This window comes from Solanum verrucosum, unplaced genomic scaffold (genome assembly GCF_900185275.1).
Source record: "Solanum verrucosum unplaced genomic scaffold, falcon-dt-bn FXZP01000060.1, whole genome shotgun sequence".
NCBI lineage: Eukaryota > Viridiplantae > Streptophyta > Magnoliopsida > Solanales > Solanaceae > Solanum > Solanum verrucosum.
The window spans coordinates 8,805,514-8,827,595 of NW_026020129.1; the positions used below are offsets into that span (position 1 = coordinate 8,805,514).

The 22,082-nt window shown below is 32.0% G+C and overlaps 3 protein-coding genes across 3 annotated transcripts; all 3 read left to right on the forward strand.

Moving 5' to 3' along the window:
* Nucleotides 1-1,061: 1,061 nt before the first annotated feature.
* Nucleotides 1,062-6,039, forward strand: LOC125826974 (homeobox protein HD1). The gene is made up of 5 exons (XM_049506327.1): nucleotides 1,062-1,805; nucleotides 1,891-2,011; nucleotides 4,543-4,733; nucleotides 5,389-5,520; nucleotides 5,708-6,039. Exons 1-5 carry the CDS (start codon nucleotides 1,467-1,469, stop codon nucleotides 5,846-5,848), a joined length of 924 nt encoding a protein of 307 aa, XP_049362284.1. The 5' UTR covers nucleotides 1,062-1,466; the 3' UTR covers nucleotides 5,849-6,039.
* Nucleotides 6,040-8,330: 2,291 nt separating this feature from the next.
* LOC125826503 (phospholipase D beta 1-like) lies at nucleotides 8,331-13,757 on the forward strand. Its single transcript, XM_049505850.1, has 10 exons — nucleotides 8,331-9,514; nucleotides 10,013-10,129; nucleotides 10,449-10,643; nucleotides 11,246-11,494; nucleotides 11,572-11,640; nucleotides 11,733-11,880; nucleotides 12,199-12,347; nucleotides 12,644-12,817; nucleotides 12,919-13,116; nucleotides 13,231-13,757. The coding sequence occupies exons 1-10, from the start codon at nucleotides 8,567-8,569 to the stop codon at nucleotides 13,522-13,524; spliced, it is 2,541 nt and encodes an 846-aa protein (XP_049361807.1). The 5' UTR covers nucleotides 8,331-8,566; the 3' UTR covers nucleotides 13,525-13,757.
* A 4,352-nt stretch (nucleotides 13,758-18,109) lies between these two features.
* On the forward strand, nucleotides 18,110-19,792 carry LOC125826840 (bifunctional dTDP-4-dehydrorhamnose 3,5-epimerase/dTDP-4-dehydrorhamnose reductase). Its single transcript, XM_049506183.1, has 2 exons — nucleotides 18,110-18,671; nucleotides 19,134-19,792. Exons 1-2 carry the CDS (start codon nucleotides 18,219-18,221, stop codon nucleotides 19,584-19,586), a joined length of 906 nt encoding a protein of 301 aa, XP_049362140.1. The 5' UTR covers nucleotides 18,110-18,218; the 3' UTR covers nucleotides 19,587-19,792.
* Nucleotides 19,793-22,082: the final 2,290 nt, after the last annotated feature.

A 22,082-nucleotide genomic window follows, 5' to 3' on the forward strand; every position in this document is an offset into this window, starting at 1 on the left:
AATATAATTTTGATTTAGAAGGGGAATTTATATGAAAAAGACTTTAATATAATTGTTGTTTATGAAACATATGTGACATAGTAATTAGTAGGTAGGGGGTCATGTGTGGCCTAACAAACAGTTAACACATGGGGGGGTTTATTGGTACATAAAATCGTTACTAAATTGCGTAGAAAATAGACTAAACTTGAAAATTATATACCAGCCATGGAACTGTGACAGCTCAACTCCTTTTTTTCCATTTAATATATAGTTAGAAATTAGAATATTGAAAATACATTATTTTTACGATTTTGTTGCTAAATTATATGTAGTTAACAAGTTTTTTTGATAAATCGTCGATAATCTATCATCAAATAGAATTTTCGGTGAATTTTTGTTGTTGTTTTGCAATTATGTTGTTCGTGATAAATTATATGACTTCTAGAAGTTAAAATTAAGTTAATCATGATATAAATTAAACTTTTACGATTTATTTGATCCAAATAAAAAAAGAGAACGATATAATTAGTTCTAGCTTCGAAGACATTTTGTTTAGGAAAATTTATTTTACAAATCAAGTAAAGTTTTAAACCAGGAAATTTGGTGGTTTAGATTATGGATCAAATGAAGTATAAAAGTGGAATTTCCTTACAAACATTAAATTATCAAAGTAGGTTATCTCAAAGTCAAAACATAAAAATGAAAGTACTTTTAAATATGAGGAAAAAGTAGAGCTAATGATAATTACTTCATATTTAATTAGAGATTTCGAGTTCGATTTAAATATAATTTAATTTTAATACAGATATTAAATACCGAGCGGAAAAAAACAATGGCCACATTAAATTAAAAGCTTTTAATAAAGGTCTAGAGTTAGGTTCAAATTAAATATGTATGCTTAAAGAATACCCAATATTCTATCACCTAATCTTACCAATAACCTTATCTTAAATCAAGATTAGTGTCAATTATTTCTATTTTAAATATTAGCCCACCTTAAAAGTTAAATTTAATTAAATTTTTTTTTAAAATAAAAATAAAAATCGACAAAATATCAGGCCACAGATACAAACAGCTTTATCTATGATATCATTACCGACGTTTCTCTTCTTGCTTCCCTTTCATAGTAATAATTCCACTCATCCTTCTTCTCTTTTTCCAATAAATCCCAAAATATCAATCTTTTTTTGTTTAATTTTTTTCTGTTTATGTGTTAAAAATTAGAGTTTTCAGTTTTTCTGCAGAAAGTTATGTTGTTTCAGATCCCAATATAAATTTAAGCTTCGAATAGTAAAATCACTGGTTGGCTTTGTGATTTTCTTCATCAAAAATATACATCATATCAGAAGAAAATAGTACATAAAAGATTCTCTTTTTTTTTTCTCTTTCACCAGTGTTGCTGCTGCTGCTGCTGCTGGAGAGAAGAAGAAAAAAACAAAATTGACACAGATTTATATTTGTGAAGATTAACAAAAGAAAATAATATGCAACAAGAACAAAGAGGACTAGGGCTAATGGGTTCTAGTAGTACTACTGGTTTAGGTAGCGGTGATATTTCATCTATGATGATTTCTTCGGAGGATCGGAATTTGAATCATCACAATCAATTGAAAGGTGAAATTGCTACACATCCTTTGTATGAACAGCTACTTTCAGCACATGTAGCATGTCTTCGTGTAGCTACGCCGATTGATCAGTTGCCATTAATTGATGCTCAGCTCTCGCAATCTCATCATTTATTGAGATCTTATGCTTCTTCTCAACAGCAGCAACAACATCATTCGCTTTCTCATCATGAAAGACAAGAGCTCGATAATTTCTTGGTAATTTATTTTTGTTGTTTCAGATTTGTTGCAAATCTGAAATGGTGGTAGTGATGGAATATTTTTTTATTTTTTTTTGCAACAGGCACAGTATTTGTTAGTTTTGTGTTCGTTTAAAGAACAGCTTCAGCAGCATGTCAGAGTTCATGCTGTTGAAGCTGTTATGGCCTGCCGTGAAATTGAGCAGAATTTACAGCTTCTTACAGGTATGTTTGAGAACTTTATTTTTTTTTTAACTTTTAGCTTAACTACAATAATATTATCATAGTGTATATCAAGTCATTTAATTATACATAAAAGTAGAAATGGTTATTTGGATAATAGAGCAAGACAATAAGCTATATAGGCTATAGCAAGTTAAACTACCATTCTTTATATACTTAAAGGGGTTCATTTGGTAGAGGTATATGAATATTACTGAATAGAGTGTTTTGGTAATTATATAATATTGAGATTATTTTTTATTTTCGGTTTGATTTGATGTATTAAGGATAGCTCTGTCTTTAACCATGCTTGCTCATGTATATATTAAACACTTGTATTACCAATATCATGGTTTGCTACAAATTAATTAACACTCAATAATACTGAATAGGGTGTATTCATTATACACATATTGAAAATTCTATTCCTTTTGTTCCTTTTTATATATCATGCTTACTATAAATAGTTGGTCCATAATAATTGTCATTTCATAAAATCAATGCATAAATTATAATATTCTTCCTATTTTACCCTTGTTAGTTATTAACCTTGAAAATATACATTTGACCAACATAGAAAAACTAAGTGAATGATTCATGTTCATTGGTCAAATTAATTAATCAAAATAAACTGATTAAAAGTTGACTTAAAAAAAATTAAATAAGGATAGAATAATAAACTTACTTAATTTCTTAATGCACGTGAAATCAAAAATCGTGACATAAATAGAAACGGAGAGAGTACCAAATGGTGAAAAATAATAATCTCAACATAACTATTTCAGCATATACACTCTATCAAACGACCCTCAGGTATGTATCCCTCCATCTTAGCAAAACATGAATACCTGTGGGAAATATGTGAACCTCTTATAATGTGTTGATGTAATGCATGGTAATTAATCGAGTGAAGTTGTTCATGTTTGATGCTTAGGATATTTTGGACTTTGCAAAAATATTGTCGCATTCGTGTTGAATCCTTCACCCGATACGCACTCAATAATATTTTTGAAAAGTTCAAGCAACACAGATTTTGGGTTCTTGTTTGTGCCATAGTCCAAGTTTGAGAGTTGGGTGGTAGTGGGACCTAGAAAAGAAATTTGAAATATATATATATATATATATATGTAGTTGGAGAGTTTAGTTGGTTGGTGATGGAAGGAACAAATTAGAATAGGTAACAAACACTAACAACAGATGATTGATGAGAGGCTGCATTATACTATATAGTATAATATAACTACTTTAGAATATTGAGTTTCTAGAACACTTTATTATTTTTCTAGCTTAGTTTGTGACTTCTGATTCACTGCTTGGGATTAATCTAACAAACATATTGATTATTATTTTTTGCTTCCAACCATGTTTATATATATATTGTGTATATGATATGGTAATTAGCCAAATATAATTAGTGCCATCCACCTAAAAAGATGTTGTGTATTACTTGATAATTAAGTTACTAAATAAAAGGTTGGTTTTCCAACTTGAGCTGCTTTCCTCCACCATATTTTGTTAAGTATTCTTTCTGTTTCAATTTGTTTGTCTTATTCTCCTTTTTAATCTGTTAAAAAAATGTTTCTTTCCTTTTTTGACATCTAATTTCCGCATAACATGTTTAAGACCACAAAATTAAAGACATTTTAATGGCTCCATGTGCTCAAATTCATTATTTGGGAGGAGGACTCTTCTCTTGATGTCAAAAGACATTTTATTTATCTTTAATTTAAAACCTATTTTTCTTAATTACGTATCAAATTAAAACAAGACGAACAACGTAAAACGGAGGGACTATCAAAGGGGGACTAGTACTACTCATGTCCAAACAACTCATGCAGGTTTTACTACACGAGTTGTTAATGATATATTTTTATTATTATTCCTTCACCACATTTTGTTTACTATAAAAGGAGGACTCATGTCAATTATATAACCTACTATTTGGCAGCTAGAGAAAGCATTAGATGAAATAAAATACTCATTCCGTTTAAAAAAGAATCACATATCTCCCTTTTTAGTCTTATTAAAAAAAGTGATTCATTTCCTGTTTTGGTAACATTTTAATTTCAGTTTTTAACTCAACATGTTTAAGATCACCACAAGATTAAAGGACATTTTGGTACATTTGACATAACTTTATTTTGGACGACAATATTGAAAAGTTTTTTTTTTGTTTTCTTAAACTCAGTATCAAGTTAAACTAGGTCATTCTTTTTTAAACGGAGAGACTACGAAGTTAAGGGTTTGCCGCAAGATATGAGTCGCAATCCTTTTTCCTAATGTCATTTGTGAAATGGATTTAAGTTATTAAGAAGACAACACATTTTTTTTTTACACCATCTATTTTTTCAATCATGAGGACTATTCAATACATGCTTTACCTTTTATGCATGCATGTAAAAGCCAAAAGGTTAATGATAGTACTATTAGCTATTTTCTCAGTTTCAATTTGTTCGTTTTATTTACCTTTTTTAGCCTATTTAAAAAAGAATATCTCTTTCCTTTTGAAACGTTTTTTTTTTTGTCTTGATCAGGAGCAACCCTTGGAGAGGGAACAGGTGCTACAATGTCTGATGATGAAGATGAACTACAAATGGATTTTTCATTAGATGTATCTGGAGGTGATGCACATGACTTAATGGGAATGGGATTTGGTCTTCCTACTGAATCTGAAAGGTCTTTAATGGAGAGGGTCAGACAAGAACTCAAAATTGAGCTCAAACAGGTCATCTCCTCTAACAAGTTTTTTTTGTTTCTATTCATCTAGTATCCGATATCTACTAGCTATAACTAATTTAGATTCTTGCTGCATAAGGCTCGTTAAGAAAGAATTATACTAGGCATTTTGCTTTAGAAGTTTGACATAAATTTTCGCGAGTTATCCCTTCTAGGGAAGCTATTAATTAGTACATGACCCTCGTTTTATTTCTCTTTGCAACTTATGAACCCTTTAGATCATAATCTAAAGATCCGATTCATTTTGCTCAAACTTAAAATTTTAGATTATGATCTAAAATTTCGTATAATTAGTATAAATGTTAGATGACAGTCTAATATTTCCTTGTAAGTAATGGGTTGGGTTAATTTGGGCCTCCTTATCAGATTGGGCCTGTCAGTTGTGGGCTGAATCTGTCCAATTGACATGCATAGTTTGGATATCATAGTTATCATGGGCGGAGCTAGGGGACGTAAGAGGTTCATTCAAACCCCCTAATTTAGTACTATATATAAAAGGTCAAAATTATTTTTTATGTATGTATATAGCAGATGACGAATTCTTTTAAGTAATTTTTTCATATGTTTACTTCTTTATATTCTGAATCGCCTTGGTGAAAATTCTGGTTCCGCTGCTGATAGTTACCAAATGTTGGTTCTTGCAGGGATTTAGATCAAGAATTGAAGATGTGAGGGAGGAGATTTTGAGAAAGAGAAGGGCAGGAAAGTTGCCTGGTGACACCACTACTGTTCTAAAGAATTGGTGGCAACAACACTCAAAATGGCCTTATCCAACTGTAAGTTTTGTCACCTAATCAATTGATCATATGCCACGTAGACTCTCCAAAATTGTTGTTGCAACTCCTAAAAAATGTAAATACTACTATTTGAAGGATTCAACACGTATTCATATACATTTTTGAACAGTCTGAGCAACATAGATGACAAGTGAATGTTGTTATTAAAAAGCATAAATTCTTGCAGGAGGATGATAAGGCAAAACTTGTGGAGGAAACAGGATTACAGCTGAAGCAAATCAACAACTGGTTCATCAATCAAAGAAAGCGCAATTGGCATAGCAACTCACAGTCTGTGACATCTCTAAAGTCCAAACGCAAGAGATAAAAAAACAAACGTCAAAATCAAACAACACATATATAGGTATCATGATGGTTCTGAACTGTCAATTGTGATGTCTATGACATGGGGAAAATGTTAGGTAATTCGCGTAGTTTAGGACGGATTGTAATATATGGTACTCAGAATTGGTATACATATATGGTAGATTTGTGTTTTCAGTATACAAACTAACAGTACTTTTGAGCTCTTGAGTATTGACACTTTTTCCTGTAATGCTGGTAATTGTTTAGTATTTCAATGTTTTCTAAGTAGAAAAGTATCATACAAACAAACAGATAAGAGTATTGAAGATGTTATTTCAACTTTTTTTAGTATCTCAAACATGAAAATTGGAAGACATTTGTGTTCTTTTCTTGTTTATTTAGCACTTGTTATTTATATGAAGGTTAAATGTTGTAGAACTTAGTTTAAACCAAATAATCTCAGGCTCAACTACCAAGATATTGTCTGTTTTGGCCCGACCTATATGGGTAGACTCGAGGTTTTTGGGCCACACAGTTTTGTTTCTTGGGCTTTAACCCATAAAACGCCTCAAAAATTTGAATTCTAACCTTAGCATTATATGGCCTCTAATTTTCTTACATTTCGAATTTTCGCTGTGGGATAATATGTTATGAATCACTTGAAAATCGTTTAATTTGAACTAAGTTGAATATACAAAGAACTCTAAAATCTCCTCATTGGTTCTACAGTATATGATTTAGATAATTTGTTGTTTATATGTCGACTATTAGTTTCTATGTACAAGACTAATCAAGTCATACTTAATTGACTGACAACAATAAAGGCTTGCGAAACATTTTCCTTTTTCTTTCTATGAACATTTGTTATTTGACTATGAGTTGATTTCAAAGACTTTTTGTCATCAAATTCTTCTTAGTATCTAATTTCCAAAACTTAAAAAAATCAAAATTCTTAAAAAACTAGTAAAAACAAATCTAATTCATGTGAACTTTCTGTATCAATATCTTCACATGAAAGTTCAAAAAAAAAAATTAAAAAAAATTCATTACTTGCTTAATATGCACTCTTTCACGAGTTTCTAGATTAACTGTTCTAGTCACTATTAATGTACTAATATTTATTGTAATTAGAGAAAAGTCTTCCTAACCTACTACTAGTAGCAGGTTATTTGACACTTAAAAATCCAAATAAAAAAAATCAACAGATGTCATTTGAGCTAATTAAAATATGGGATTAGGGACTTTGAAACTAGTAACGTTTGATAAAAACGTTTGACCATCTTAACTACTGAGAAAATTCTTTGTTCAAAATTATCCATTTTTTTTGCATGTCTAAAAGTTAATTAAATGAAAATCACAAATTTTTATGATTCAAATTCTATGGCGAAAAAATGATTAGATGATGTTGAATTATATCCACCCTCTCATTTTATTCGATTCAAAAGAATCAAAACATCATATGAAAGCTTATAATTGCAAATCATGAGTGATAAATTAGACAGAAAAACTACATTTTTTTTATGATATCAATTTGGTCAATTGACTTAACATATAATAATACAAAAAGAAAAATATAAAAATGGAGAGAAAATATAGAGTTTCAAACTTTTCCTTTTAGGAAAAATATGGAAGACAATTACTCCCTTCATTTCTATTTATATGTCGTCCATACTGAAAATAAATGATCTTTTATATTTGTCATTTTACAAAATCAATGCATAATGACACTATTCAACTTATTTTACCCTTTGAAAGTTTACATTTGTTCAATATAGAAAAACTAAATAATTAATTTATGTTCATTGGTCAAATACTCAAATTAAATTAATTCATGTTTTTTCATTTAATAAAAATTTGACTCAAAAAAATATTAAATAAGAATTCTTTTAAAAATAAAATAAAAATACAATGATAAACTTAATTAGTTTTTTAAAAAGCGTGAAACCTAAAATGTTGACAACTAAATAAGAACGGAGAGAGTATTTCCCTTTCAATCCAATCAACTTCTTTGATCCATCCAACTATTTGTCTTCCTGGCGACCGCCACAGCATTAACGGCTGCCGGAGTATTAACACAAGAAGCTTCTAAGAAACACCTTTTTTTCTTTGAATTTTGCAGCCTACTTTTGGAATCTCATTACAAAGTGTAACTTTTTGGTTTAATTTGTACTAATTATAATTTATGGGTGCCTAATTCAAACTTTTCAAAAGTTCAAATCTTTCAAAACTAAATCCAAAAAATGGATTGCATGAGTTTAATACGATTATCTCTCTATTCAACTTGGTCTACTTGATTAATTATTAATTAATACAAACTCTAAAAGATCATTCTTGGTCCAACTTGTTCAACTCCATCTTCTTGTATCCTTTGTTTTCTCAGTTCCTTTCAGTTTCAGCAGCCCTTTTACCAAGTCAATTTTTTTTCGAAACCCCATTTTCCAATTTCAACTTTTTTGGTCTATATATCCTCTGGTACAACTTTTGCTCATCATTTCCCATCTGGGGTTTTGTTATTTTGGTTTGTCAAGCTTTCTTGCTGGTCTTTTTTCTCCATTCTGTTAATTTTTTCTTTGTTTGAGAAATTTCTGTTTTCAAGATTTGTTTTTTTGACTGTGGTTGTTGTTGTTATTTGAGTTAAAGTTGAGATCTTTACATTGATTGTGACTGATTACCTATTTTGGTGTATGCTCTGTCCTTACTGATATATATAATTTTGACTTTCTAAAAGAAGGTTGTTTTTATGGCTCAATTCTCTTATTCTGAATCTATGTCTGGAAGTTCACAACATGGGGTCCAGGTTGTCCCATTTAAGACATCAGCAGGATCACTTAGGGTATTGTTGTTGCATGGAAACTTGGATATTTGGGTGAGGGAGGCTAGGAATTTGCCAAACATGGATTTATTTCATAAGAAATTGGATAACTTGTTGGGAGGATTGGCAAAACTTGGTAGTAAAAAAGAAGGATCTCCTAAAATTACGAGTGATCCATATGTCACAGTTTCAGTATCTAATGCTGTAGTTGCTAGGACCTATGTGATTAACAATAGCGAAAATCCGGTATGGATGCAGCATTTTTATGTACCAGTGGCACATTATGCATCAGAAGTGCAGTTTGTTGTTAAAGATAATGATGTTGTAGGATCACAAATTATTGGTGCTGTGGGAATTTCTGTAGAGCAGCTATGTTCTGGTGCAATGATTGAGGGAACATTTCCGGTTCTTAATAGTAGTGGGAAGCCGTGTAAAGAGGGAGCTGTACTTACTCTATCAATTCAATTCACTCCAATGGAGAGGGTACCCCTTTATCATGGTGGTGTGGGGGGGGATCACGAGTATCAGGGCGTGCCTGGGACTTACTTCCCTCTTAGAAGAGGTGGCAAAGTAACACTTTATCAGGATGCTCATGTGCCTGAAGGCAGCCTCCCGAACTTGTGGCTTGAAAATAGAGTGCAGTATCAGCATGGACAGTGCTGGCAGGATATATTTGATGCAATCACTCAAGCTCGTCGGTTGATTTACATTACAGGATGGTCTGTCACCCACCTAGTTACACTTGTTCGGGATAATGACAATGCTGAGAAGAGTATGTTGGGGGAAATTCTCAAGAGGAAGTCCCAGGAAGGTGTGAGAGTACTGCTGCTCATATGGGATGATCCTACTTCTAAGAGCATTTTGGGATACAAAACTGTAAGTACTGTAAGTACCTAGAGACAGTTTTCTGTTGGGTTTTTTTACCATAGTATCATATCTCTTTTTTGCTTTCGTTGAGCAATAATAGTTAGGTAATCAAAAGAAAAAGAATTGAACTTTACTTGAGAAACATAGATAGAACACTTAACTCAGTCAATTGATAAAGGGGGAATCAAATCGCTGAATAATTTTTATCCATATGCCATTAAGGAATGAGCAATTAAATTAGTATAATCTAACATAGATTCTACCTACATTTCGGGTTGTTGAGTTTCATAAACATGTATTTCTTTGTAGCATGAATTTTACTCTACGTACTATCAAGATTGCACAACTAGAGCAGATATATCTACAGGATAATCATACTTTCATTGTATAACCTTAAATATTGTAAATTATTATCCTTTTGACTCTAAGTCAGTAGCTTTATTATACATAACAAAACTAGAAGCAGTACTATGAAAGAAGCCTTAATGAGTTCTTTGTGATATGTAGGAAGGAATAATGGGAACTAATGATGAAGAAACTCGTCGCTATTTTAAGCATTCTTCAGTGCAAGTGCTACTTTGTCCTCGTTCTGCTGGAAAAGGACACAGCTGGGCCAAAAAGCAGGTTCGCTTATCACTTATGACTTATGCATACAGTATTTAATTACCATTTCTGGGACTTTTGTATTTCCCAACCATATCATGTTAGCAACTGTTGTACTTGTGTCTCCAATTCTCACGGTTCTCGTGGCACTGTAATATAGATTGATCAGTAAATGGTGAAGTTTCCGAAGCTTATATTTACTCATGAAAATGGAGAATTTTGTTGAATGAGTATATTCCATTGTGTAGCTTCTTCTTCTTGCCTGTGTATTTGTTTCTGAAGTACTTAGTCTCTCCTGAGATTGGCTTAGGTACTGAACCACTTTGATTTTTGTCATCAGGAAACTGAAACAATATACACGCATCATCAGAAAACTGTAATAGTGGATGCAGATGCTGGTAATTACCAGAGAAAGATTATGGCTTTTGTTGGGGGACTTGATTTGTGCAAAGGGCGTTATGATACTCCAGCACACCATATCTTTAGAACGTTGCAAAATGTGCACAAGGATGACTTTCATCAGCCTAACTACACGGTAATATTTGAATATATTATGTCTATGATGCATTACTTTTGACTCAACTTTCTGCTTGCGTGACTAATTAAGTGGCGACTTTTCGATATAGTTGTCTTTTTCTCTATAGAATTCAGTACATACAGTCATACACCAAGTTTTTTGCTTCTTAACATGTGGCTTATTCCATTTGGTAGGTCAAACACTTCTATTACTGACCATTCCTCGGATAGTTCCTTTATGGCCTTATTTCATTAAATGTTCTTAAAGGACATATCTCTTGGGATTCCACATATAAATTATAGCCTTCTCTCTTCCCATGAGAAAATAGTAGCTTAGGTCTCAAACACCTAAACTTGGGAACTTATTGTATGATCCACAGTTTTGTTAATCCTCTAGTTTTGCCTTAATGATATAGAAGTGGAGGTTCTGCTGAAAGATGCAATCAGATAACGTTGCAACTCCCTCTGGAAAAGGTTAAGTGATGCTCAAAGAAGTCAAGTCACAAAATTTAGTTGTTATCTAGGCACTTGGTTGGATAGCTTCTTATAACAAGCAATTGAAATTTGATCTTTGTCATCCTGATCTGTTTGTTACGTGTATCTTTTCTTGAACTTTGGCAGGGCCCTACTACTGGTTGTCCTAGAGAACCTTGGCATGATTTGCATAGTCGGATCGAGGGGCCTGCTGCATATGATGTCCTAAGTAACTTTGAGGAGCGCTGGTTGAAGGCTTCAAAGCGCCATGGACTTCAAAAGATGAAAGCTTCACATGATGATGCATTACTCAAACTTGACAGGATTCCTGATATTTTGGGAATAGCTGATGTCCCTTGCCTAAGAGAAGATGATGCAGATACATGGCACGTCCAGGTACTTAGGAGTTGAATCTACCATTGCTTGTTAAGTTGCCTTTTGATTTCCCCCGACTAACATTGTTACGCGTGCAGATTTTCCGGTCAATCGACTCCAACTCTGTTAAAGGTTTCCCCAAAGATCCCAAAGAAGCCACTAACATGGCAAGATTTTGCTTCTAAATGCTTCAATATATAAAACACATGCCAACTATATATCATAAGCTAACCAATGTGTTGACCATATCCTGTAACAGAACCTAGTGTGCGGTAAGAATGTGCTGATAGACATGAGCATACATACTGCCTATGTAAAGGCAATTCGAGCTGCCCAGCATTTCATCTACATCGAGAATCAGTACTTCCTAGGATCTTCCTATAATTGGAGTAACTACCAAAATTTAGGTGAGGACTCAAATACTTTTACGGGGAAACAGATTTCTTATTCTTTTAATGAACTATGAATCAATCTCTCTCGAATATTCTCCACATAAATCAGTCTAATATCACAAGTGACTAGACAGTCCATGTGAAAAAAGATTTGTGTAATTGTTCCGTATCTTATTCACTGCTCCACTCATTATTATATTTGAACTGCTGAAGTCAAACCCACTTCTTGTATGGCAATTGTGAAGTCAAAGTTGTCTTTTTATCGTTCATCATGACGTATGTGAAAGTAAAGAATTACTATATAGTGATTGTAAATCTTCTTTCTATCTCTAGGTGCAAATAACTTGATACCAATGGAAATTGCTCTAAAAATTGCCAACAAAATACGAGCAAATGAGAGGTTTGCAGCATATATAGTTCTTCCTATGTGGCCAGAGGGCAATCCAACCAGTACCGCTACTCAGAGAATACTTTTTTGGCAGGTATATTCTAGTCCATAGTTTCTGTGACATAGTCTTCGTCATGCAAAATGTGATTGTAGTAATCTGATATATGATGTAGTTATTGATTTCTTCTTCTATAAATTACTAGTCCTTTTTTTTTCTCATAAGACAAATTAGTTCTTTGTCCCTTCAAGTGTTTCTTACCCAACTTAAACAGCTGACACATACCGTTTACTGTGCTTCGATATCTTTAGGCCTAATTGCATGTTAGAGTAGCATTCAGATTTTGCTGCATATTTTATGCACTTCATAACCTATGTTGTTTGTATTTGCAGCACAATACCATGCAGATGATGTATGAAACTATTTACAAAGCTTTACAAGAGGTAGGACTGGAAAACACATATGAACCCCAGGACTATTTGATTTTCTTCTGCCTTGGCAATCGTGAGGTTCCGGAAAATGGAATAACTACAGTTGTCAGAAGTTCGAAGCCAAATACACCTCAGGTAATCGACTGTTCCTCTGACTATGCTAGCTTGTTTTTCATCATTCTCCAATAATTATCAGGCTCTGATCTTTGTTATTAATGTAATTCATCCTTATTCAGGAACTCACTCAGAAAAGTCGTCGTTTTATGATCTATGTTCACTCAAAAGGAATGATTGTAGACGATGAGTATGTCATATTGGGATCTGCAAACATCAATCAACGTTCTCTGGAAGGCACCAGGGATACTGAAATTGCAATGGGCGCGTATCAGCCTCATCATACATGGGCCAACAAACATGCTGGACCACATGCGCAGGTAAATTTGGAACATTTCTTGTACTGTCGTAATTTTCTCCTTTTAACCTCTTAATGCATTTTGTTCCAAGAAGTTATATTGTGTGACTCAGTTGCTATTACATCTCGACTGCAGATATATGGATATAGGATGTCACTGTGGGCAGAGCACACGGGAACTCTAGAGCAATGCTTTGAGCATCCAGAGAGCCTTGAATGCGTGAGACGGATAAGAGTATTTGGTGAACACAACTGGCTACAATACGCGGCTGATGAAGTAACTGAAATGAAAGGCCACCTTCTTAAGTATCCTGTTGAAGTTGATCGAACGGGGAAAGTCAAGTCACTTCCTGGCTGTGAAACTTTTCCAGATATCGGAGGGAAGATAATAGGTACATTCACCGGTGTTCAAGAAAATCTCACCATCTGATCTAAGGGATTTTCAAGAATCCTCATTCTGCAGCCTGAGATTAATTCTTTTATATTGTTTCTGCACCATAATGAACTGGTGTTTGCCTAGTGTTGGTTATACAAACTAGAATGAAAAAAAGAAGGTGTTTTTGTATTTTGATGATTTTGACTCAGAGAGCGATTTCTCACTTGTGGAACTATACCGAGTATGTTATTGTTGAATCGACAACTATTGAAAAGAAAAGTCTTTATTAGTAAAGTGATAAAAAATGAGCTTGTAGTATCTCATCAACAGAGCATTTTTTTTTGTTTTTTGTTTTCATTAGAGTGGCTTTATAATATCCTACAGGTAGAAGATTGGATTTTCACCAAAAGTGGTCAACTCTTCAAATGTTTGGCGCATTATTCCTCGCAAGATGTGGCAAAGCACCAAATGCAAACCATGAATGCACATTTTGATGCTCCAACAGGATTTCCCCCATATGTAAGGCTCAAATTTGAGACCTCTGATTAAGGTGGAGCAGTTCCATCACTGCACTACAACTCATGCTAATATATATACAAACTAGAATGAAAAAAAGGTGTTTTTGTATTTTGATAATTTTGACTCAATAGTGATTTTTCCTACACCGAGTATGTTGTTATTATTGAATCGACAACGATTGATAAGAAAAGTCTTTATGAGTAAAGTGATCAAAATTGAGCTTGTAATATTTCACCAACAGAGCATTTTTTTGTTTTTGGTGGAGCAGTTTCATTACTGCACTATGACTCATGTTGGTATATATTTTAAGTTCATTGGGGGTTGAAACAAGAATAGAAAACTAATTTTTAATATTCCTCAAAGAAAATGGAATCTTTGGAGATCTGTGCAATAATATATAAAATCAGATATTTAAAATTTATAAAATAAATATACTGAGTTCTTTTTAAAAACTTCTAGGGTTACTAATTTTCTAATAATTTTTTTTGTTTATTTGAAAAAGACAAAAGGTTTGCAGTTTTTCAAAACCAATTTCTCTTAGTCTACTATCATTAGAAATAGATTTTACCTTAACATGAGTATCCCCATAATTATTTTCTTAATCATAAAGAAAATAAGAATATTATTTTATTAGATAATTACAGTTAATTGAGTCACCGTATATTGAATATATTAAATTATTGTTCAAGAAATTATTCATTAGTCCTATATTAAATTATTGAATAACTAGCTTCTTCAAAATTAAAAAAATAATAAAAACTTCATATCGAGCAATAAAAAGAAAAATGGTTTATGCATTAGGCATTCAAAACTTATTATCCAATACTAATCTGCCTTTGCACCATGTGCAATTAAGCTAAAAAAAAATCACTCTTTATTAAGGATCTATCTCCTAGAACTAAAAATTAAACAAATAATATATTCAGTATAATTCATCAAAATAGAATATGAAGAAAGTAGAGTATATACAGATTTGACTGTTATTTCATAGAAAGAGAAATTATTTCTAATAGACCCTCGACTTGAGAATTAAAATTCAAAATTAAACTTTAAAAGATCATTTTAATTGTATTATATGTTCGTTGAGTATGTTTTTTGTTAACTATAAATCAAGGATTTTAAAGTTTGAGGAAAAAATATTGTTACTTTCACATATAGCAAACATAAAAATCATATTTGTATCTATAGATATAATTTGCATAATTGCGTTCTATAGCAAACTTTATGTTTGATATGGCTATTAATATGTATATTTCACTATACATATACAAAAGAAGCAATTGTATAATCTGTTTCGATCTACATATACAAAAGAATCAATTGTATAATCTGTGTTTGTATAAAGCGAGAAAGAGAGAAAGACAAAAGAAAACTGGACAAGGAAAGATCTGTATTTGTATAATTATAAGTGTATAGGACAAAAATATATGTATTTATATTTGTATATACAATTTTCTCTCGCTTTATACAAACACAAACTCAATTTATACATTTGTGTTTGTATAAAGTGAGAGAGGCGAGTGAGAGTGGCGAGCGAGATCTAGGAGAGAGGGGAACGAAAAGATATGTATATATACAATTTTCTCTCGCTTTATACAAACACAAACACATTTTATACATTTGTGTTTGTATAAAGTGAGAGAGACGAGGAGAGACTGCCCAGCGAGAAACGAGAGTGGCGAGCGAGAAATTCAGGGAGAGAGGCGAAATGACAACAGTTTGCTACGGGTTACAATTAAATCAAACTGTGATTATAACATTTAATTTGAATTAATAATTTGTTATTTTATATAATTTTCCCTTAAAAGAAAACCCAATTTTTTAACTGTAGAAATATTTTAGAATTTTGAATTAAATTATTCAAGTCTTCGTAAGTCTTATCAAATTGCATTAATTCTTATTAAAATAAATAATGATATTACTATAATATATTTCTTATAAACATTTATATCTTATAAAATACGATACTATAAATAACAAGGAAAAAAATGTGGATTAATTATTCCAATAACAAAAAGTGATTATAACTTTTTGCATATGTGTGCCTATATTATATAGAAGTTATTTGTCACGATCCAACTCACCGGGCCGTGCGGGCACCTACATACTACTACCTTAGTAGGAGAACCCTCATAACCGAACATTTAAAACATGTGGAAAATTAAATAAATGGAAATAACGTACTAACAGAATTCTTTATTAAAAACTTTTAAAACAATTTCGTTAAGGCTTGTAAAGTAATTAACACTTCCAAGAATCTAGTCTAAACAGGTACAAGAGCTATTAAGAGTACAACTGGACATGATAATTGAAAGACACAGCTCCCACCATACAGAAGGAAGAATAGAAGCTGTTGGAGATTTTCTTCGTCTTTACCTAATAAAACCTCACCAATCCTGCAACCAGACTATGCCAAAAAGGCACATTTATGACTTTATATCCTTATTCTTGAAACAATTCTATCCGAGATAGCAATTCTAGAATCCCTAACAAGTAATCAATTTCTCTTCTCAAGATATAAACCCAATTACTTGATTTCTAGAAATTACCCATGGAATTCACTCGGTGTACGAAGGTCTACACATAAACCTTACCATTGATTTACATATATTACGCAAGGAGCACATATTTAAACTACTCAATTCATAAAACCTAGCCTACCTGGGCGCCAAGTAGTTGCACAGAGTTTTTGACTTCGATTCCGGGAATTTGGCCAAGAATCCGCAAGATATCACCATCCTCCTAGAAATTTTCTCCTTCCTTCCCAAGCTTAGAGCAGCTTTTCTGAGGTTTCTGGGTGTTTTACGATTTATTTAGGTATTTTAGAAAGATGTAGAAAATAGGATTTCTCGTAATTTACGTTCTGCCTCGCCTATCCCGCTCTGGCGTCAACTTACCCCGCTCTGGCGGGACAATGGCCTAGATTTTCCCGAATTTTTGTTTCTCCTAAATAATGACGGTTTGGATCGTTACAATATACATTAGGCAAATTAAAAATAATATGTCTATGTACGATGATTTCTGAAATGTTAAACTAAAATTAGTAGTTTAAAAGAATTAAACTAACATGGACCATTACTACTTATAATATTTGAACAAAATAAATTTAATATAGGACTCAAACACATAAAATAAAATAAAAATTCTATTAGGGCCATAGTGATAATAATACATAAATATATTGTCTGATTTGGTAGCTTCATAATTTCCACAATGAGTTGTTCTCATGTCTCACCCACATATATTGTTCAAATAAAGACATCACTCCTTCCCACGTTAAATCCAAATTTTTGAGTGACCGCCTAAATTTTTCATTAATACAATCTTGGCATTTATTTATTTCTTACGTCTACTTATATAATTTATAAATTTATATATTATTTTACAAATTAAGGATAGAATGAACATTATTAAATTAAAATTACTCTACTAAATATAGAAATGTGTTTTTTTTTTTTTTGAACGAACTAAAAAATATATCATATAAATGAGACTGATAAGTAATAATTATAGTGTCAAAAAAACAGTACTGTACATGAATTTGAACACAAGACTTCATAATTTTCAACTTGACTATTAGATTATACTCTTAGATGTCATTAGTAATTATCAATCATCTGCATAGAATTTAGATTTTGAATATCTAGATTTGAATTTCAAATTATTGAATCAATCTAATCTAATTTAGTTTTAAAAATTAGTTAAATTGACTTTTGCGAAGCAAAATGATGGTTGTTACGTGGTGTTTCGTATATTGTATTGCTTTAATGAATATAATATTCAGATAGCTTGTATCATTCTCTATCGTAACATAATTCTACATATCAATAATTTGAATAATAAATCTTCAAAAAAATGTATTCTATTATAAACAGACATGGTAATATGATTATTAAATAATAAATAAAGACAAACTATGAAAAAATATTAAAGAGATGATGTAATAACACCAAATGTATTGTTAAATAAAATGAGACTTTTTAAGTAACCATCAAAATTAAGCAGACACTTCTTTTAACATTTTCACTAAAGTGACATTTATTTTGAAACGTAACGATTATACAATATTAGTAGTGACTTCCTATTTTAGATCTGTCTATGCTTCGTCCATCCACCTGTTGTTGCTATAAACCGTGTATATAAATACTTCATTTTCTTCACCACTTTCATTCTCTTTCGAATACCATTTTTCTCTTTCTCTTACAAGATTTACTCTTTGTCTTTCCATTATGGGTTTCCCAGCTAATGGTTCATCACAAGATAAGCCATACAAGTTCTTGATCTATGGCAAAACCGGTTGGATTGGTGGCTTACTCGGTAAGCTCTGTGAAGCTCAAGGCATAGAATACAAATACGGGTCGGGTCGATTAGAGAATCGGAGCTCCTTAGAGTCCGACCTCACCACCGTCAAACCGACCCATGTGTTCAACGCCGCCGGTGTTACCGGCCGGCCAAACGTTGACTGGTGTGAATCCCATAAGGTGGAGACCATCAGAGCTAATGTGGTCGGCACGCTGACGCTTGCTGATGTTTGTAGAGAGAAAGGGTTGATCCTTATCAACTATGCTACTGGGTGTATTTTTGAATACGATTCGGGTCATATATTAGGGTCGGGTATCGGATTCAAGGAAGAGGATACTCCTAATTTCATCGGATCTTTCTATTCAAAGACTAAAGCTATGGTGAGAATTAACTCACTGATTACTTATGTTCTCTGATCTAATTGTGTTTTTGAGATCTGTTTAGCTAATGCATTTATGGATCTATGACTTTTTCTGTTTTACTAGTTGATTAAGTAGATTTTTATTAATTAGTGATCTAATGTGGATCCATATAGATTGTTCAGTAATGTTGCAATATTTGTTTTTCTTGTCTTGTTTAATTCTTTCTTATGTCATTGGTTGCTCTCTGTCATTGAGCTTCATTCAGATTGTTATATATCTTGGTCTACAACGTTCCTTTGGTATTCGTGGAACTTTTCGATCCAGGCTGTCCATGTAGTTAGTTTAACCCTTGTCCATACTGGAAGAAGGTTTCCAATCTTGATCACCGCCATCTATTACACCTGTTTGGGGCATACCTAATGTTTGGAGTGTGATTAAAACATTCAACGTTATTCTTACTTCGGCTGATGATCATTTCAGGTGGAGGAATTGCTGAAAAACTACGACAACGTCTGTACACTACGAGTCAGAATGCCCATCTCCGCAGACTTGACCAACCCCCGAAACTTCATCACCAAGATCACTAAATACGAGAAGGTAGTAAACATCCCAAACTCGATGACAATCTTGGATGAACTTCTCCCTATTTCCATCGAGATGGCAAAGAGAAACCTCACTGGCATATGGAACTTCACAAATCCTGGAGTTGTTAGCCATAACGAGATCCTGGAGATGTACCGTGACTATATTGACCCAAGCTTCCGCTGGAAGAACTTCACAATCGAGGACCAAGCAAAGGTCATTGTCGCTCCACGAAGCAACAATGAGCTCGATGCTTCGAAATTGAGCAAGGAATTCCCAGAAATGAAGTCCATCAAGGAGTCCCTCATTGAGAATGTGTTCAAGCCAAATAGGAAGACACCAGTAGCTTGAAAACTTAGAGAAAAGATCCAATTTTTATGTCTTGTTCAATGAATCAACTATGTTTTCAGTCCTAATATTTGGGGTTGGCTTTTCTCTCTTCTCTCTTTGTTTCTGATTTTCGGCATCTTTTTTCCTTTATTGTTGTATTGAATGTTGTAATGGTATTTATTTCATCATGAATAAAATCGAAAAATGATACTCCATCTGTTTCAGTTTGTTTGGTTTACTTCCCCTTTTTAGCAATTCTCTAAATTTAACTTTCTACTTGCATGTTTAAGGGCATTTTGATACATTCATTTTAAACGCTTTTTTACTTTTTTAAACGTCAAAATAAACCAAACTAATTGAAACGAGGGAATACATGCGATAGAAATGATGAGACAATAACTTTGTAGTATATTGTTTGTCTTCTTATTTATGATTTCTTAATACACGTGTAAAAAAAATAATCAACTAATATAAGACGGAGACAAGTATCAATGGCTACTTTTAGTTCATTTTGGGCCTATGCATGATTGGATAGGAATGTTACCATAGGACAAGTGTTTGGGCCATTTTGGTTGAGCCAATATATGGACTTTAATATGCTTAATGTATTGAAAATTCTCAAAATTTATTACTATATCAATAGTACATTCACATATTTTTGACATGTATAAAAATATCAAATATATGTTTAAGACAACATTGTGTAGATTTTGGAAGCATGAAAACAAATACTTCTTCTGTCCCCTTTTAGTTGTCATGGTTTATTTTTTTTAGAGTCAAACAATAAGAACTTGACTAACATTTTACGATGTATTTTTTCATCATATTGATATATAATTTTTTTGCAATTTATAGTACTTTTCATATAGTTTTTAAATATCTAAATTTTTAGCTTAAAATACCAAAATAATGTAATCTAATTTAACTTTGAAAATTAGTCACATTGACTTTCAAAAAGCGTAGCATGACAACTAAAAAGGAACGGAGGGAGTAATTTTGTTGATGCATTAAGAGATGATTTTTTTAGAAAGAAAGGTTAATGTGATCAGTAGCAAAAGAAGGAAAACAGAAATGGAATATCCCATATAATTATGCATAAAATTAGGAATTGAATTCACAAATGGATTCAATCTTAGGTGATTTGTGAGTAGCAAAAGAAGGAAAATAAAAATTTTATTTTCCATATAATTATGAATAAAAATAGGAATTGAATTATCAAAGGGATCTATAAAGGTAGTTTTGATAATCCAAAATAAAGGTATCTATAAAGGTAATGAACACTATAATATTAAGTGTACATGAAATTTTCTCTTTATTTTATGTGGAGGTGCTTGACTAGTTATAAAGTTTAGACGAAAAAATGTTTTGAAACTTATTACATATCTTGAACATGTCATAGATAATATTTTTATGGCTATGAATGCTTGTTATTAATTAAGGATAAAAAATAAATAGTCTAAAGTTAAATTATTTCAAAATATATATGTCTATAAACTTTTCAACACATCATCTTGTATGATGTTGTATACTAAATACAACGAATTCGATTCACATCATTGTGATCGATAAAATAAACAAGGAAAGTTAAAATAAAAAAAAACATTAAAAGGAAGGGAAAATTTGAAGATGAATTTCCTCCCCCCAAACATCCAATGAAGTAGTAACTCACTCTCTATCTAGTGGTACTTCTATGACTAGACTCTCGAGGTCATGGTTCTTTTTTTTATATGAACGTGAATCGTGATGTTTGGATCAATTTTTGTGTACCATGGCTAATTCTCAAGATGTTTATCACCTTCTATCAACAACAAATATCAGATAACTTTGTTCATGAAAGACAAACAGAGTGAGAACTTGTTTGAAAAATGAGGTGATTAAACCGTTAGAACAAATGAACAAGAATGATAAAAATACAAGGAATTCAAAACAAAACTTGTTTGGCTTATAGGCACATTAATACGTTTCTTGAAGATAGTTGGAGTCTCTCCAACGAGCAATCGGAAGAATAAATAACAACTCTATCTTCGGGATTCAACTAAGCCACAAAACAAGTAGCATTCAAGAATGTTGCTCTTTTATTCTTGAATTGGTGATTTCACCTTTTGATTAATGTCTCACAGTGTTTTTTCAAGGGAAAGTAGTTTTGTTTGAATGCTTATCTTTTCAACCAAAAGAAACTCAATTTATAGGACAAAAGTTTTACAAGAAAAAGACTTCTAATTAAATAGAATTTATTATAGGTTCATGAATTGAAAATAAAACTTATCTTTAAAAAAATTCATAACGTAGAATCAAAAAGCCTCTTTCAAAATCCTATAACGTAGAATTAAAACAAAAAAGAATGTTACAACTCACATTCATTATTTTGTTATTTCAAAACTTTTAACGGATGAATTTTGTTTCAAAATTAATTGAAACACTAACTCTTACAATCCCCCACTTGTTTCAAGATTATTATTTTTTATCTTTGAAAAAAATCCAAAAAATATTTTGAGACATTAATCTAGCAACATGCAT